This window comes from Maylandia zebra, linkage group LG3 (assembly GCF_041146795.1).
Source record: "Maylandia zebra isolate NMK-2024a linkage group LG3, Mzebra_GT3a, whole genome shotgun sequence".
Taxonomy (NCBI): domain Eukaryota; kingdom Metazoa; phylum Chordata; class Actinopteri; order Cichliformes; family Cichlidae; genus Maylandia; species Maylandia zebra.
This window is the reverse complement of record NC_135169.1, coordinates 9001695-9020263: the sequence shown is the minus strand read 5'-3', so window position 1 is coordinate 9020263 and position 18569 is coordinate 9001695. Positions and strand designations below refer to the sequence as shown.

Genomic DNA, 18569 nt, shown 5'->3' with positions numbered 1-18569 from the left:
ATCTAGCTAAGTGTAAACAGCAGTAAATACTAAATATTCAATGTTGTTGTGCAGCGCGCAGGACAGATGTGCTTCGAAGTAGTAGCCAAGAAAGGTGTAATTTAAGTCTACGAGCAGTGAACACCTGTGTGCATACCTGTGTGGATCAGCGTGCTTGTATTCCAAAGGTTTCTCCATGTAACGATCTGCTAGGGAGTGTGGGGGGGCCACAGCCCCGTCCTCCAGGGTATGAAGCAGGTATGGAGGAGATCAAAACTCCAGACATCCAGAGGCCCCCAGAACACAAGAGATCATGGAAGCCGCGCCACTGTCCCAGTAAGAGCTGAGGAGAGTCCCAGATGAGGGTTCACTCAGCAGCCGCGGAGCAGAAGCCAGGGGGAGTTGCAGTGACGCGCCCGTGAGCTCCGCCGGCAGCCAGCTGTGCCTGAGTGACCGAGCCCCAGGCCGAGAGGCCGGGGGCACCCCACCTCCGAAGTGGCCCGAGCGAGCCCCAGGTTCCAGGCCCCGATAAGCGGCCGCCAAGGAGTGAGCCGGTGTGTACCTGGACGCCCACCCCCAGACACAAAGAACCACCAACGCACCGACACCTGAGGGAGTCCGCCACCGGCAGGGGAAGTGGTGGTGGGTGGAGATAGGCCTCCAAACCTTGGAGGGCCTGAGGTGTCCCCAGAGAGGTGGTGTCTGATACCCAACCTGACATATAGACACAGACATACAGGCACACACAGACACAAACATCCATTCCCCCCCTCATGCTCTCATATGCACTCACTCCACACTCAACCAACGTGGAGACAGACATAAAGAGACGCTGTACACACGATCACACTCCCCAAGCGTACTCTACAAACCGGGTCTAGGTGCCCTTGCCCCTGGAGGGGGGAACTGCACCCAGACCCAGGTGGTGTTACCCTTTTCCCTGCGGTGGGGAGAGGCAGACCACCCCGACTCCGTAGCAGCAGGGAGGCCCCACACTCCAGACCGCAGTCGGACGGCCAACTCCTCCTAGCCCTCCCGCTCCAGCAGGCCGCAGAGAATGGGGGTGGGAAAAGACTCCAAACCTCCCTCCACCCGCTCATTGTAGTGTTGATGCATGTGTGTTCTAAGGTGCAATTAAAACCCAGGAGGGCATGGAGCTACCTGCCAAGGAGCAGCAGGTAAGCGCATAGTCCCTCCTGATAGCCCTCAATGTCTAAGTGTATTTAAAATTGAGAGGTGGGCAACGACGCCAGGGGTGAGGTGTACACCCTGATGGTAATATGGACTCCGTAATTGTGCCCACCCCCAAGATCCTATATGTATGTGTAATGAGAGTGTGAATAATGTGAATGTCTAAGTTGTGGGATAAAATTGAGGCAGAGGCAGCCGGAAGGGGACAGAGGGGGGGGGGGGGGGGGGTAGCCTCCTCTGCACCCTGGTGACATACCCCTACTCCAAGGCCCTGCATGTGTGGGTGGTTGTGGTGGAGCGGGAAGAGGGAGGCAGCTGGAGATGGGGAGGGAAGGAAGGGAGGGGCAGGTAACCCTTCCCTGGGGCCAGCTCCCCCGCTGACCCCAGTAGGCACTCCCACACTCTGCGACCCGCCAGGGAAAGGGGGCCCAGGCCCATCCAGACCGGGGCCCAGTGCAGCAGCGCCTCCCGGCCCCACAGAGCCCGGGACAGTTCACCCAACCCCTCCACAGAGAAAACTGCACCCACCCCACCATCCACTCATCTTCCAGACTACATAAGACAGTAAACGCCCAGGCTGAGATCTTCCTCCACCTCTCCTGTATCTCCCCCTCCTGCAGAGAGAGTCCCTGAAGAGAGGAAAGCTCCTGCAGATGTGACCATCTCCCCCACCAGTTGAAGAGCCCCCCAGGTGGCTCGATGCACCGGCGGCACCCTGCTCCAGGGCTGGGCCCCCATGCACCCACCCGCCCACAACCCCGGCAACACACCAACCAGGACCCAAGCCCCCGAGGCCCGGCCCGGGCCCCAGCCCAGAGACGGAGCGCCCCCAGAACCTCACGCCCATCCCGGACCCACCCAGGGGCAGCCAGGCTACCAGGTCAGTAACCCACGTCCGTCAGCACAGACCCTCCCCTAGCCCCGCTGCACGCAGCCGCGAGGAAACAGTCACCTGAGAGCCAACAGAGCCCCCAACCGGACATGACCGCTACCCCGGGTTGAGCCCCCCAAGGAAGATGCCTCCGGGGAACCCCCCGACGCCCTAAACCTGTCCCTACCCCCACACCAATCACAACAGTGAAGGCGGGACCAAACTATGACCCCCCACCCCCACTAGGTGATGGAGCTGATAAAAGGAGCCCAGAGCAATTGATCTGATGTGGTGGCAGAGGCTGTATCAAGACTAATGTAATCTAATAGATAATTTCTATATTGGTTAGAATTAAGATTATATTTATTTTACCAGTTCATGAGGACTGTTTTCTTGGCTATGCATAGGGCAGTGAAAACCATATGGGCTATATTTGTCATGAATCGCTGTGCGGCAGGCAGGAGTTGGACCCAAAGTGCAGGACTCACAGACTCAGGGAGGTGAACTCAAAACGCAGCTTTATTTGCTGGCAGGGAAAAAACATACAAACTAATCTAAACTGGGAACTTGGAAAACTCACAGAGAGACACACAGGGAGATCCACACAGCAAGAGGGACGACGCGACACTGACTCAGAGAAACACAGGGTTTAAATACACTGGGAAGTAACGAGGGGAATGAGACACAGAAGGAGGGCACAGCTGGGAGAAATCAGGACTGACGAGACAAGCAAAGCAGGACGCATTCACATGAGACACGGACCATCAAAGTAAAACAGGAAGTATCACACAGAGACGCGAACTTGACACAGTGGAGACAGCAACTAAGAAATACAGAGACATAAACCATAAGGCAGAGGACTCTAAGAACCAAAATACACAGGGAAATACTCAGCTGGGAACACAAGAGACTAGACTAGAGAGAGTAACAAAAAACCAACCATGAGAACATAATGCACAATGCAGAGTGACAGAAAACAAACTCAAACATGCAAAGACACACTTACACAGAACAGAGGGGACACAGAGAGACATGAAGGGCAAGGGATCAAAACTAGAAGCCATAGAATAAATCACACACAAGTACAATAATACAAAAATCACAAAGAACTAAAAACGCTGGGTCAGGAGACCCAGGACCGTGACAATATTCTTTTCTGAAGTGACATTATCTAAGCTGCCCAACAAACACACTAAGGGGGAAGTTGGAATGTTACATTTCAGACACTTTGATAAGTCTTCACATATCTCGCGCCAAAACCTTTGCACTGGTGGACAGAACCAAAGAGCGTGGATGTAATTGTCTGGTGTATTGCCTTGACAGTGTGAGCAGTTGTTGGAAGATGTAAAGCCCATCTTGAACATCCGATGACCTGTATAGTGCACTCTATGAAGTATTTTGTATTGTATTAATTGCAGACTGGGATTTTTAATTAATTTAAAGGTTTTTAAGCAAATCTGAGACCAGAAGTTTTGGTCTAAGCTGACTGATAAATCTGCTTCCCACTTTGCAATAGGAAGGGATATTGATTCATCTAATTTAGAAAGTGTTCTGTATATTTTAGATAATAATTTGGGGGATTTAAGAGTAAGAAAATGTGCCGCACTTAGTGGTGTTTGTAATTCAACTTGACTGAGGTTAAATTTCTTTTTTACTATGGATTTAATTTGTTGATATTCTAAAAATCTTGTCTTGTTGATCCCATATTGTTCAACTAGTCTGTCAAATGGAATAAATTCTGTTCCCTCTAATATATGTTCTAAGTATTTAATTCCTTTACAACTCCATTCTGGGAAATTAATCATATTATTGTTTTGTAATATGTCAGGGTTATTCCAGATAGGAGTACGTTTGCATGGGATTAATGAAGACTCCGTTATTTTTAGAAACTCCCACCATGCTGTCAGAGAAAAGCTGATGTTGATACTTTTAAAAACATTCATGTCTTTTGATGTTTGAGCTAATAAATGGTAGGTCTGAAATCTCTAGATCCTTGCATAGTGCCTGTTCAACATCTAGCCAGGGCTCAACTAGGAAGGTATGTTTTGACCATTCTGAGATGAACTGAAGCCTGTTGGCTAAGAAGTATTGGTAAAAATTAGGCAGATCTAATCCTCCTCTATCCTTGGTTCTTTGTAGCGTTTTTAAGCTAATACGCGGGGGTTTATCTTTCCAAAGGAATTTAGAAATATATGAATCCAGAGATCTGAACCAATCTTGTGATGGTTTGTTAGGGATCATCAAGCTCATTTTCAGTCCAACGAGTCATTTTCTGACCTAGACTAACAACACTGGTCGTCATGTGCAGCTGGCTGTGAGACCAGTGCTCAGGGACCGTCTACAGAGTGCTACACTGAAAGAACATCACATACAAATTTGCTTCCCGCACTTTCACACAAACATCTATTGTCATTATTTTTACCAAACTCTGTGGAGTCCTTTATTGGAAATTCAAATGGGATTCAAATGGTCAGACAAAAGAGGGTGATGAGGAAATATGATTAAATGTTGTCATTTTCCTTATATACCAAAGATAATGATTGACAAATGTGTTTTTACAAACTCAGTGATGGACTTTGATCAACAGGATAACCCTGATTGTTAAGGGCATTTTAAGATAAGATAAGATAAGATAAGATAAGATAAGATAAGATAAGATAAGATAAGATAAGATAAGATAAGATAAGATAAGATAAGGTGAACTGTATTTATCCCAAGGGAAATTCTTTTGTCACAAACACTCCTCTTTCAATGGAGCAGCAGCAGTCCATCTGCATCTAAAGGACAAAGGACACTCTTTCGAGGATGCCAGTGTTCACATTTTGGACAGAGAGGACAGATGGTTTGAAAGAGTGAAAGAAGCCAGGTTTCTAATCTAAACTAATCGGGTTTGCCGATTGGGCCGGTGGTTACCATGGAACCAGGCAGCAAAGGCAGGGCTCGGGAGGCGCTGAACGAAATCAGAGAAGCCGACAAGGTCAAAGGTCAGAGCTAAGAGATGATCGTTAAGTTGCATCCCTGAACTGAACACATCAGATCAGAGAACTTTTTATTTCACCTTCAGTGGTCATCATGTGCATGAGCTCTGTCCTGATTGGTGGAGAGGATCAGAGGGAGGTACTGCTGACCGCCCTTGAGATGGGGATGGTTTCCAATGGTTACGTGTTCATTCCCTACGACGCCCTGCTGTACGCGATGCCCTATCAGGTAACGACCAACAAGTTCTCAAGGAGGTTTTATTCCATTTTCTCCGATCGTCAAAAAGAAAACTGAGTCAAGCAAACTTTTCTTATTTACCACCCATACACCACCCCACTGCCTTTACATATTAATCATGACATGTTTAACTAAAGGCAGAGTTCTGATTGGTTCCCTCCCTCTCTGTTTTATCCAATCAGCACACAGTCTTCAACCAGCTGACAAATAGCACGCAGCTACGTCACGCCTATAGTGCCGTCCTGACTGTTACCATGGCATCCGACCAGAGTTTCTATGAAGCTTTCCGCGAGGCTCAAATGAGCCGAGAGATTCACTCGGGTGTCTCCGCCACAGAGGTAAACAAACAAACAACAACAAACACGGGCTTTAATGTGCTGATGGATTCAGAGGTAAACAAGTAAATAACGTGTAAACAATGTGTACGTCCCCAGTAAACGAGAGAATCTAATGTGACAAAGTGTTGTCCTGTGTCTGCAGGTGTCTCCTTTGTTTGGGACTATTTTCAACATGGTCTACTTCGTTGCAAAGGCAGTGGAAGAGCGCCGTCAGGCGGGGAGTGGACACTGGGTGACGGGCAATCAGCTCATGAAATCAGATGGAGGCTTTGATTTTCAGGGTTTCAATCAGGTCACACAGATTTCAGCACTCGCTAGCTGAGTAACTAACTAGTTGCTGCTTTCAGTATCAAAGCTGAGATAAAAGACGTTCTCCTCGTTTCCTTCAACAAACTGCTCCAGATCAGATAGACTCGTGACACTCAGAGGGAGAGAGGCAAAAACTACAACAAGGCACACTTCACGGTTTTTAAAACTATGACCTAAAACTCAAGTTTTGTTTTGTGGCAGTGAAGAGTTACTCGTGACTGAACCTTCTAGTGTCAGATGACTCTGATCTGGGAACAGTTCGTTCTGATTAAGTTAGACAGACTAATTGAGTCTCTGTGTCCACAAACACAAAAGAGTTTTAATAATTGTTTTTCACCACTTAATACAACATAATCACATCTATCCCGTCGTTAAGTGTTTGCATAAAGTTCTCTAAGGAGCTTGGAAAGATTTTCAGTGCACACTGAGAAGAATAGAAACCTCAACTCTGAAGTTTACCAGAAACCGACACACATGGACCAGAACCTTTGACTCTGAAGTTCTCCAGAGGCAAAGAGGTAAAGAGGTAAAGAACTAATCATTTGACCCTGATGACCCAGGGTGAGAGCTAAAACCTGCAGGACCTCGAGGCCTGGAGTTTGAGACCCCTGAATTAGAGGATCAATAATGGGTCAACAACCCTCTTAAGGGACACTCCCACAGACGCTTTTCTTCCCAAGCTCCTTAGACCATGATGACCTGGATGACTAAGAGACTTCACAGACATTTAGAATAAAGTTAATAAATTAATAATTCAGTTCAAATGAGGTCTTAATTACACCTGTAGTTTCTGTATGTGTCGTGATTTAGTGTTCATGTTGACAAAAGGTTGCTGTCTGGCATGGCTATAAATGTGGAAACCTCTCCACTCCCTGCAGGTATGGGCGCTGTAACTGTGCTCTTCCTCTTCCTGTTGCTCTGCACTCTGCTTGGAGGCCTTTTCTTTTGGAACAGGTTAACACACAGGCTTAATCTCACACACTCCTCTCTAACGTACCTGGTGCTTATTCTGCTTTCAGTCTGGTTCTCAGTCATCATGGTAGTCTAAGAAGCTTGGAAAGAAAAACGTCTCGACTTCTTTAAGTTTTGTGAAGACATTTCATAGGCAAAGCTTCTTGAGCTCTAACACCAAATGGTGGAATGACCGAGGCTTTAAGCCCTAGTGGGAGTTGTCCCTGGAGAGGGTCGTTGACCCATTGTTCATCATGTGACTCATCACATGAGCCGATGTATTAGTGATGTGTCAGTCGTGAACGAAATGGCTCTTAGAGCCGACTCTTTGAAGTGAACGACGCGAGCCGGCTCCTTATTGGGAGCCGTGGGATTTTTTTCTTTCTCTCACCCTCTCTCTCGCACTTTTTCCCGCTTCACTCCGCACGCGAGCCTTGTGCTTTGCACTGGGCAGAGGGGGGAGGGGCGGTAGTTACACTCAGTAGCACAGGAACAGAGCGGGAGAGAGAGAAAGAGAGCCAGGGACAACAACGTCACATTAGAAAGGTATAGTAATCATCCACAACTATTTTCGGTTGCAGATGATAAAGGATTCAGAAAGTTTATTCATGCAGAGAACGTGCATCTTCTTTTTGTTTCATATTTTCATTTATATTTAATTGTGTTGTGGTTTGCAGTGTTTTGTGTTGTTTCACTTTAAATTTGTTTAAAAGGAAAAAGCTGAAAATTTAAATAGTTAAAAGTTGAACTGTAAGTAATTGGTTTTTCTATTATATGATTTATTTATTACATTTTATGTGAATAAATAAAAGTATATTTACGGTGGCCCCTACAGACAAAACACGTACAAAAGACAACAGAAGTGCTCCAGGATGCTGGGGGCAGTGTTGAGCTTTTGTTACCTAGTGGCTACACAAGCCAGGAAGTACCAACGACCGGATTTGGTGTGTGGTAGTAGCAGGTAAATGAACTTTTGTTTAAATTATTTGAATATATATGAATGCATGTGTATAAATACACAAACAATACACACATGCTTTCAATTGTGTAATTTAAGTGATCTAGTAGCTCTGCTTTGGAAGTTCAGTTCATGCTAGAAATGTGTTTTGGAGTTTGTACGTGTTTTGTCTCTAGGGGCCACCACATATATTTATATATAAACATATAAATAAAACCACATTTTTTTTACATTAGTAATTCCTTTTGTGCATAATTTTATATTGTTGTTAATAATAAATTAATTAAAGCAACAAAACAACCTGAAGAGCCGGTTCGGAGCCGAAAGAGCCAGTTCTCTAAAAAGAGCCGGAAATCCCATCATTACGAGGTATGAGACAGAGTGAGGGTCATTTTTAGCAGACGTAGCCAACCTTTACATGGAGGAAGTAGAAAGTATGACTCTTGGCAGCACCTCGCCACTGGTGCAGACACGTGTATGCCACCTAACAGTTTGCTGTTTCTGGACTGTGCCGTGCACATAGAGGAGAATCGAAATCTCAACATTAAAGTTGACTGTAATAGAGAGAAGATGGATGATTTGAAAGAGGAGTGAAAGAAGCCATCTATGTCCACTGCGAATGACCATCTTTGAACAGAGGGCGGGGCTTATCACACCAACTGTCGGCCATCTGTAATCCAGTCTCTGATGCTTCCCAGGCGCCTTAAGGTCTCACAATGGGTTCACCCAAAACCTCTGCTTATAATGACTCACACCCACCTTGGCTCATGTAATGAGGCCATGATCAAGAGTGGGCCAATGACCCTTTTAAGAGGCCACTCCCACTAGGGCTTAAATACCCGGGACTCTCCACTATATAGTCTTAGAGTTAAGGAAGGTTTCTCAGACAGAGCCTCTTTAAGAAACTTGAAGAAGTCCAGAAGTTTTTCTTTCCAAGCTTCTTGGATTTCTGCTGCTTAGTTCAAACAAACAAACAAACAAACAAACAAACAAACAAACAAACAAACAAACAAACAAACAAACAAACAAACAAACAAACAAACAAACAAACAAAAAAGCCATAACCACCCTGAACTCACTGACGACATCGTTTCACCCCCCAGTCCAAGGACTTCCTTCCATACACAATCGACCATCACCACTGTGTAACACTTAATTTAAGTGCAATGACCCACACTGTAAATATATAACACTACTTATGTTGTATATAGTGCTGCAGAACTGTGCACCTTTCTTTTCTCACGTGTCTCTGGACAGGAGTACTAAGGGAGCCGTGACAGCAACCAAAATGATCCTTACTCTGGACGACATCGTCTTCATCGATACTCAAGTCAGCAGGAAGGTCAGAGAATGTTTACTGGTGGTAACTAGTGTTCAATCTGGTACCATTGCTGGTACTGGTGCATCTGTAGTTCTGTAGAAAACCGGGAGCAGCGGGAGTACTAACAGCGAGGCATGTTTGACTAATGAGCTAATCGATGAGCTGATCAATGGGCTGATCAATAAGTTGATCAGTGAGCTACCTTTGGTCAGATTGTTGTTGTTTCCATAGAAACTCAACGATGAGTCCATCATGAAGAGTCTTTTGGAAATGAAAACTCCATTGCGATCGCTCGCTCGAAGTTATATCCTCACAACACCGGAGAGCTCCAACATCGGGATACTGGAGGTATTACCTGCACCTGTGTGAGCCTACCTGTCCTGTCACATTCCCTGATTGGCTGTGCTGTTTTCAGGGTGACTGGGTTTGGCTGAAGAAGTTCAGTACTGGAAAAACACCAACAGAAGCCAATCAAACCACCCAGAATATGTTCAGCCAGGTATGATGAGCAGAAAATCTACAATAGAAACACAACAGACACAGATTCTATTTGTTTCCGTGTCCGGTTTTCTGTTCTGTTGTATGGCGCTACCATCTGTACGTGAAACAGATTAACAGTATTGCAGTATTAAGAGTATTTTCTGCCTGGTGTTCAGTTGCGGGAGATGCGACACGAGAACCTAAACCTGTGCCTGGGTCTGTTTGTGGACTCGGGGATCTTCGCCCTGGTGGTGGAACACTGCCCCCGAGGAAGTCTGGCAGACCTGCTGGCTGACGGCAACGTGAGGCTGGACTGGATGTTTAAATCCTCACTGCTCATGGACCTCATCAAGGTACTGCCGAACCCCCTGTCCCTGGTGTTCACTTATATTTGCTGTGAGTAGTGGTGGTCGGGGGATGAAACGAAAGAAGTGAGTTCATTAGATAATCACTGTTTGTACAATGCTGCTACTTATACAACAACTGGTGCTGTGAGCATTACTCACACTAGTACTCTGCTCCTTATTATTAATAGTGCCATGATAAAGCACTGCTGTCCTAATGAAGGATCTATGAACTAGTCTGATAAAGCTCAGGTTTCACGACTCGACTTCTAAGTCAATTAATTATGCAGCTCTATTCGACTTTATCTATGTTCTCTTTGAAGACTGTTTCATTTCTGATCAGACCGATCAGGTTACTGATATTTGTGTTTGTTTCAGGGCATGAAGTACCTTCATCTGCGAGGTTTGACTCATGGTCGTCTGAAGTCAACAAACTGTTTAGTTGATGGTCGCTTTGTTCTGAAAATAACAGATTATGGACTTCCTATGATCCTGAAATCCCAGGGGATCAGCATTCCTGAGGATCCACACGGTAGAAACATGAGCACGTTCAGATGTTTGAAGTTTATCTCAGACGCTGTATCTCTGCTTACACGTGTGTTTATGTCAGAGGGCATATTAAGACTCTCCATCCTAACCCTAACATTAACCCTAATCATGAACACAACACAAACCTGTTCCAATAAAAACTGCAGCTGTCTAAAGGCAGCTGTGTTTCTCTTCCTGTCTCTCAGACATGCTGTGGACAGCTCCGGAGCTTTTGAGGAATCCAGTCTCAGGAGGTTCGTTTGCTGGAGATGTCTTCAGCTTCTCCATCATCATACAGGAAGTGATCTCCCGCACACTGCCATATGCCATGATGGACATGCCGGCTCATGGTGAGGGAGGATGTCTGATCAGCTGTGTCTCTTTTAAACCGCCTGTCTCTTATCACCTGTCTGTCTCCCAGAGATCGTGGAGCGTCTGAAGCAGCCTCCTCCTCTCTGCAGGCCGATCGTTTCGGTCGATGAAGCTCCTACCGAGTGTCTCACGCTGATGAATGAATGTTGGAATGAAGACCCGAGTAAGAGGCCGAGCTTTGATGACATTTTCAAACAGGTGAGCCGAGTCTCACTGCTGCCACCTGCTGCCTTCTACAGGCTCGGGGTTATTTTCTGATTTCATCTCGACTCCTTTGACAATCTGTTTGCAGTTTCGAGGTATCAGTAGAGGCAGGAGGGCCAACATCATCGACTCCATGCTGCGGATGTTGGAGCAGTACAGCTCAAACCTGGAGGATCTGATCCGAGAACGAACGGATGAATTGGAGATTGAGAGAACCAAGACAGATAAGCTGGTGGGGCAGCTCCTGCCAAAGTAAGACTAAAACAGTAAATTACTAGTAATAATTAGCAGTAATGTGAACTGGAGGTGTGGTCAGAGTCTCTGATGGGTGGGTGGATAAGAGTCCTTGAGAATAGAACTGTGTCGTTGGGCCTCGTTAATGAAGTTCGCTGCAGACAAGAATGAAAGGTCCTCATGATGCAGACTTTGGTCCTGATGGGACGCCGACTCCCGAGAGAGGAGTGGCCATGCTGGGAGGGTTTAGCCTGGCTCGGGGTTGTGGAGTTGCACAGGTGCTAATGAGAGGGCATGCTGCAGCCAATCACTCCTCAGGCTATGAATGATGAGCTGCATTGTGCATTTGGAGGAATGCCCCAACATGATCTTTGGTGAGTTTAACTTGTTCCTGTATCACAGGAAGTTCGTCCTCTGTTGTGCTCTTTTGATTTGAGCCTATTTAGCTCTCTGAGGACCTGTGAGATTTAGCTGCTGGGAGGCTGAAAGGTAACCCTGTCTTACTGGAATCAGACAGGATCATTGATATGGTTGGTGCCAAGGTTTTCAACTCCACTGGGGGCAGATTCTGACACCAGGTCACCAGATAGTGACTCTTTCAACTGTAGTTGGATTCATCCCCATTCAGCCAAAACATAGCAGGTTGAGCATGGTAATCACGTTCCAGTCTCCTGGACTGTCAGCACTGGTTATCTTCCAGGCTGTTTCGCTGTCAGGCAGCAAGTCTATGATCCCCCTGCAAGAGGAGTACATTTAGGCAGGAGGATTTGTTCTTTGGCAGACCAGGATGATGATGGCGTTAAAAGTGGAGCTAAACTGGAATCCATTATTGGTTCCTGCGGAGTCCTGGGTTTGAAGGATGAACTGGAGAGCCATGTTAAACTTCTGGCCTGTATTTTGGCTGTTTGCGGCATGGTTACACTAAGCAATGAAAACTTTGCGAGTTCCCATTTGTTCCAGGTCTGTGGCTCAAGCTCTGAAGAAAGGGAAGCCAGTGGAACCTGAACATTATTCGGACTGCACCCTTTACTTCAGCGACATTGTTGGATTTACAACTATTTCTGCTCTGAGCGAGCCCATCGAGGTACAAACTGTTTGAACTTGTTTTTGTGCATTTCATTTTTCAGTGTTTCACTAAACCTGTGTGTGTGTAGGTGGTCGACCTGCTGAATGACCTCTACACCATGTTTGATGCCATCATTGCTCTCCATGATGTGTACAAGGTAACACACTTCCATTTAAAACACGTGTCTGACCTAAACAGTGAAGATTTCTCTTCATTTCTGGATTATCTGAACAAAGACACATGAAATTTGGTTCTGGTTTTGTTATAGGTGGAAACTATTGGAGATGCCTACATGGTGGCTTCAGGTGTTCCCAACAGGAATGGGAATCGACACGCAGCTGAAGTGGCCAACATGTCTCTGGACATCCTGCACTCGATAGGAAACTTTAAGATCAAACACATGCCCGAGATTAAAGTCAAAATCCGCATCGGACTGCACTCAGGTACACCTGTCCACCGTTATCTGCTCATTCAGTACCGGGACGTCAGGAGAGGGTTCATTTATCAGTGTAACTACTATACTATCAGCTTTCCTCATCTGAAGAATCCAGAGTATGTTCAATGTGTCTCAGGTGTAAGTCACTCTTACTGTGGACACGTGTGGATGAGATTAGTGAAGCTCGACGTCTGTGGGCAACTGCTGAAAGATTTAGAAATGTCGGGAGTAGTGAGTAGAAGTGTCTGTTGACAGAACTGTTTTGGGAGACCTCAGGGCTGGCTCAAGTCCTGCCTCATCAGCAGCTGGTGCTCAGACCACAAGGATAGGAATGATATTTGAACCAGTCAGACTGGATTACAGTACCAGTTTTGGACAAAACAGTTTAATGGTTTTTCTTTTTAGATTCTTGCTGAAGGCATCAACTAATAATGAACACATGTTGAATTATGTAGTAAATCAAAAAGTGTGAAATAACTCAAAACACGTTGTTTGTTTTATATTTTAGATTCTTCGTAATATCCAGACTTTGCTTTGATTACTGTGTAACCTGGACGTGTGTCCCTCTATCCTAATGAAGGGATCCACCCTACTGGCCCCAAGTGTAATATTTACAATGTTGGGGTCTCGGGCCTCCCAGTGAGAATCACCACGAGGCTACTCCGAGGCGCACTCACTGAGCCTCTAGGTTCTGAAAGGAGATTGGCAGCAGCAGACTAAATGGAAGCAAACAAGGCCTCCAGCCCACACAACACTGCTGATGGGAATTCTGAGTCTTTTTAGAGAACCGGCTCTTTCGGCTTGGCTCACTAAAAAGAGGAAAACCATGACTGACCTTCAGTTGTTAAAGTAATGATGGACTGTTGTTTCTCTTACTTTACTAATATGAATGGTAAAGGTTGTCAAATATGTCTGTCAGCTGTGTACCAACCTGATTTCTGCACAACACAACTGATGGTCCCAACCCCATTAAGAATGCAAGAACCATTCTTAATTAGGAGGCGACCGTGGTGCTGGGGGTTGGGATGTGCATCTGTAACCGGAAGGTTGCCAGTTCGATCCCCGGGCTCTCTGTCCTGGTTGTTGTGTGAGGGGCCGATGGCGCGATATGGCAGCCTCGCTGCTGTCAGTCTGTCCCAGGGCAGCTGTGGCTACACCTGTAGCTTCCTCCACCAGTGTGTGAATGTGAGATTGTAAAGCACTTTGGGTGCCTTGAAAAGCGCTATATAAATGCAATCCATTATTATTATTATTATAACCAATGAACCCTGACAGGCTCACCTGTGAGGTGAAACCATTTCAGGTGACTACATCATGAAGCTCATGGAGCAGGATAAGGGTTTGCAGCGCTGTCAACAAAGCAAAGGGCAGCTACTTACAGGAATCTAAACTATAAAACATATTCAGTGTTGTTTTGCTGTACCCTCAATCATCCAGGTGAGTAAATCCAAAAGAGTTGATTCAGTTCATCTGAACGTTCTCAGTGGGAGAAACGTTTCATCATCATCAGGTGACTTCTTCAGTCTCAGCTGACTGCAGGTTTCCGACCTTTGCATTTGCATAATGACTGAAACCAGCCCACTGAAGGAACACTGGGCTGGGAGGTCAGTTCCTTCATCATTAATATTCACGTTGTCATGTGGGCTGCTCCTGCCAGGAGCGGTGGAGGAGCTGCTCCAACCGGAGATGGCAGATGAGGGGCGCAAGGGTCCACACCGACTGGAGGAAGAGGAGCTGCTCCAGGAAGGGCTGTTCCAGCCGGGAGTGGTGGAGGAGCCTCATAAGCCAGAGGTGGATGAGGGGCGAGAGGGGCTGTGCCTGCTGGAGGCAGAGGCGCCGCACGGGGAGCTGTGCCAGCCGGGTGGCTCCCCAGCCTCAGTCGGGCGATGGGGGTATTTGGTGGGGCGTGGCCTGCGGTGCTGTGCAGGGAAGGTGGACACACCTGCACGGCATCGGCAATCTTGCCCCGCCAACTTAAAAATGGGACTGGTTCCTGACTGGGGTCTGTTGGTGATGTGCATTGAGGAATAAACATATACAGAACACAACTGGGTCATTGTTCATTCATGCTGGTTTCAGTTACTGTGCAGATGTACTGTTTATAAGGTTGGAGAAAGCTGAGACTGAAGAAGTGACAAAGCATTTCTCCCACTGAAAACACTTCATCCTACATCCAGTTGAACATAATCAACTTTCCCGGCATATTTAAAGTTGTTAATCAATTTTTTCTTTGCTACATAATTCCATTTGTCGTGCTTCATATATATGAGGTCTTGAGTTTGTATCTACAGTCAAAAGTAGTAAAAATAAAGAAAAACCACTAAATGAGAAGGCGTGTCCAAACCTTTGACTGGTAGTGTATTTTTGTTCCCAGCTAGTTTGAATGTAACCCTACATCTCTGATTAAAGTATGGTAATAATGGTTCCTGAGGTTGACAGTGGTGTTAGTGCCAGGTAAAGGTCGGCCCTTCCTGTCTTCAGGTCCCGTGGTAGCAGGTGTGGTTGGACTCAAGATGCCCAGGTACTGTCTCTTTGGAGACACGGTGACCACGGCCTCACTCATGGAGTCCTCCGGGCTACGTAAGTAAAATCTTTGATCAATGGTTGGATCACTGAGAGACCACCCTGAAGTCTCTCCTGTCTGCATTTAAATTATGTCAGAATCACTAGCTTCCTCCTGAGTTGTGGTGTGACGATGTGTTTGTGGTCTGCAGCTTACAGGATCCACATCAGTCTGAGTACGGTCAAAGTCCTGACCAGTCTGAAAGTGGGATACCACATAGACACCCGGAAGGCACAGGTATGCCAATCTAAACAGACCTGAAGCAAATCCAAATGTAATTGCATGACGCAGTAGCTGTGGATGCTGTTAGAAAACACACACAATGGTGATAAAGGCAGCACGCTGGCTCGGGTATTAGCACTGTTGCTTCACATAAAGAAGGTCTTGAGTTCGATCCCACCCCCTGCCAGGGCCTTTCTGTGTACTGGGTACTGTGGCTTCCCACAGTCCAAAGACATGCAATTAGTGAGGTTATGTTAATTGGAGAATCTAAACTGGTCATAGGTGTGACCACGAAGCTTAGCCTTGAATCAGGCTGGCGACCTGTCCGGTGTGTACCCTGCCCCACCCCTGCGACCCTGATGAGGATGAAAGAGAATGGATGGTTTATAAAACCTTATCAAAAGTCAGGTTATTACCCTCAGGTTTACTGTAGTCCAGTCTGACAGGTTCAGAGTCTGGTCCAGATCCCACCCTGTCCACAGTTAGTCAGCCTGATGCCAGTCCGTGGTGGGACTCGTTGATGTTTGGATGCTTGTGTTGCAGGTTAAGGGCACAGAGGACACGTACTGGCTGATGGGTCGAGAAGATTTTAATAAACCTCTTCCTGTTCCTCCAGACCTCGCCGGAGGGTAAGAACACACAGCGGTCATTATCGATTATCAATAAAGTAATCCTTAAACTGAAACTCGCTCTCCACCTGTCTCTCTGTCAGGGCCAGCAACCATGGAATCAGCCTGGATGAGATTCCAGTCGACAGACGACAAAAGTTTCTGGACCGACAGAACAAGATGAAGAAGTGACAACACACACAGTGTCATCAGCTGATGAGACCCTCTCAAAGACATCTGAACCCTGGAGATCTTCAGCCTCCCGAAGGCTGTAAAGTCTGAGTGCACAAACCAATCATCATCATGGGCGCCAATTTCTACTTCCTGATTTAACTGGAAGTCCTCTTTGATTGGTCGCTGACATCGCTTCTGTTTGACTAGTGGAATTTGTCCCTCACACTGTCTGATGTTTGTACAGTTGTATAGAAACTAACTGTTACCATGGTGACTGTGATGTGTTAGTAACCTTGAAATAGAACAAGGGTTGTTCATGTCCAATGAATGCTGGGTAAATGACTGTTAAAGAGTGGATGCGTGACAGATGTTGTGTTGATCAATAATCGGTTCTGCGCACTGACGCTGGCTGCATGCTGTCGCTGTTCCTGATGCTTCTTTAAAATGTAAATGTTCCATTAAACTCTGAGGTAGACTCAGTGCTTAAATATGGATTTTCCCGGATGCTCCTGAAGGCACCGTCTTCCTCAATAAGTCAATCAAACGTGCAGTTCAGGTCTATTTTCTTCACTACCAGCTGAGTTTCACATAATAATCTGTAAAGATAACACACAAACACCCATTGTTGTGTAAGTAATAATACTTTTTTAAAAACAAATGAAAAAAATCCTAAAAAGAGTGAAAAAACAAACAAAAGTGGAAACAATTTAGTTCAACTATTGTCTGAATTAGACAGAGGGCGGCTGCTGCTGTCTGCTGACAGGTGAGGGCTGAAACGAGCCACTGACTCCTTTTAAACCTCCCTCTCAGTCTGCATGTTTCTTTATTCCCTTTCCAATTTTCATTCGTCTCATGTTTTGTGCATTTTGAATTAATTTCCTTGTGCTTCCTCTTCTTAAATCCTATTTTTAAGCTTTTCACCTTCTAAATTCAAAAATGGATATTCTCTGGATTATTCCAGTTTTACGTTAATTTAATTAAAGTTGGTTTAAAAGTATTAAATTTTTTTGATATAACCCTTAACCCTCTCTTCTCCTCAGAGTGAATGCTAAACATAAGCAGCTGTACTCCAGTTAACCTGGGTTTCGATAATCGATTTTAGCTTGAATAAAGTGATATTGATTCATTAAATCCTGAATCAGTTTTTAAATATAAATGTATTTTGCCAGAAATGCCAGAATCTCAGGTTAAAGCTCACAAAACTAGATCCCAGATCTGAACGAATGAAATATTCTTATTAAATACTTAGTTAGATTGTTGATAGTTGATATTTAGTTGAATGTCCTGACAACAAAATCACACAAACATTTTCAATGGAAATCAAGCTTAGCAACCCATGGAGGTCTGGATTTGGAGTCACGCTCAAAATGAAAGTGGAAAAACACAGGCCGATCCAACTTTGATGCAATGTTCTTAAAACAAGTCCAAATGAGGCTCAGCAGTGTGTGTGTGGCCTCCCTACAACACCTGGGCATGCTCCTGATGAGGTGGCGGATGTTCTCCTGAGGGATCTCCTCCCAGACCTGCACTAAAGCATCTGCCAACTCCTGGACAGTCTGTGGTGCAACACACCTAAATGATGTCCCAGATGTGCTCAACGAGTGGGCCAGTCCATATCATCAACACCTTCGTCTGGCAGGAACTGCTGACACGCTCCAGCCACATGAGGTCTAACATTAGTTGTGTCCCAAGTCAGGGGCCTCATTCTCCAGAGGCATTTGAAGGCCGATCACGTCACAGCCAGGCGATGAAGGCTGCTCCAAATGCGGCCTTCATTTCCCCTGATTCGAAGCATGGGTCAGGTGTGTACTTTGTGGCCCAACCTATCCCAGAATTCATAGCGCTGCCTAGCCAGTTCAGTTTCTAACGATGGCAGCAGCTACAGAGACGGTAGAAATTGTTATTGTTAAGATATTAAAGTTAATGGAAGTTTCATTTTAAATATTAAGGTGATTTATTTTACATTCATTAAACTTACGTGACTGTAACTGCACAGTGCCGCTGGTTTTAACATAAAGGTTAGTTTTAATATTACTCTCATTACGCCTTCTGGGTCACAAAATAAACGTTTAAAATATTTTCAGGTGAGAATGTGGGTGTGTAAACTTAAATATCTGCTCGGTTTATCAAGACACAGCATATTTGCAAAAGCGCTCCGACGTTTTCTGAGACGTCTGTTACCCACCAGCTCGATAGCTAGCCGG

General features: G+C 45.7%; 3 protein-coding genes across 5 annotated transcripts in view; 2 read left to right on the top strand and 1 right to left on the bottom strand.

The window, feature by feature from the left end:
* Positions 1 to 18569, bottom strand: part of LOC101484139 (uncharacterized) — a 73932-nt gene that overhangs the window by 27341 nt on the left and 28022 nt on the right. The window lies entirely within an intron of this gene.
* On the top strand, positions 4931 to 6351 carry LOC112431462 (retinal guanylyl cyclase 2-like). Its single transcript, XM_076882342.1, has 4 exons — positions 4931 to 5025; positions 5106 to 5248; positions 5440 to 5595; positions 5738 to 6351. Exons 1-4 carry the CDS (start codon positions 4956 to 4958, stop codon positions 5915 to 5917), a joined length of 549 nt encoding a protein of 182 aa, XP_076738457.1. The 5' UTR covers positions 4931 to 4955; the 3' UTR covers positions 5918 to 6351.
* On the top strand, positions 6792 to 17572 carry LOC112431903 (retinal guanylyl cyclase 1). 3 transcript variants are annotated; one of them, XM_024800643.2, is made up of 16 exons: positions 6792 to 6858; positions 9071 to 9155; positions 9366 to 9482; positions 9550 to 9633; positions 9791 to 9967; positions 10337 to 10490; positions 10693 to 10836; positions 10908 to 11056; positions 11151 to 11314; positions 12257 to 12380; positions 12451 to 12519; positions 12631 to 12805; positions 15280 to 15378; positions 15513 to 15598; positions 16127 to 16212; positions 16296 to 17572. In XM_024800643.2, exons 2-16 carry the CDS (start codon positions 9102 to 9104, stop codon positions 16381 to 16383), a joined length of 1770 nt encoding a protein of 589 aa, XP_024656411.2. In that variant the 5' UTR covers positions 6792 to 6858; positions 9071 to 9101; the 3' UTR covers positions 16384 to 17572. The 3 variants fall into 3 exon arrangements, with proteins under 3 accessions (XP_024656411.2, XP_076738423.1, XP_076738422.1); XM_076882308.1 differs by lacking the exon at positions 6792 to 6858 and adding an exon at positions 7787 to 7816; XM_076882307.1 differs by lacking the exon at positions 6792 to 6858 and having other exon boundaries at positions 8685 to 9155.

Coding starts and splice junctions, on each gene's coding strand:
- LOC112431462 (XM_076882342.1), top strand. CDS start 4,956: ATGGAACCAGGCAGCAAAGGCAGGGCTCGGGAGGCGCTGAACGAAATC. Junction 5,026..5,105: donor AGAAGCCGACAAGGTCAAAG/GTCAGAGCTAAG, acceptor TTTCACCTTCAG/TGGTCATCATGTGCATGAGC. Junction 5,596..5,737: donor CGGGTGTCTCCGCCACAGAG/GTAAACAAACAA, acceptor CTGTGTCTGCAG/GTGTCTCCTTTGTTTGGGAC.
- LOC112431903 (XM_076882307.1), top strand. CDS start 9,012: ATGTTGTATATAGTGCTGCAGAACTGTGCACCTTTCTTTTCTCACGTG. Junction 9,634..9,790: donor CCCAGAATATGTTCAGCCAG/GTATGATGAGCA, acceptor CCTGGTGTTCAG/TTGCGGGAGATGCGACACGA. Junction 10,837..10,907: donor GATGGACATGCCGGCTCATG/GTGAGGGAGGAT, acceptor TCTGTCTCCCAG/AGATCGTGGAGCGTCTGAAG.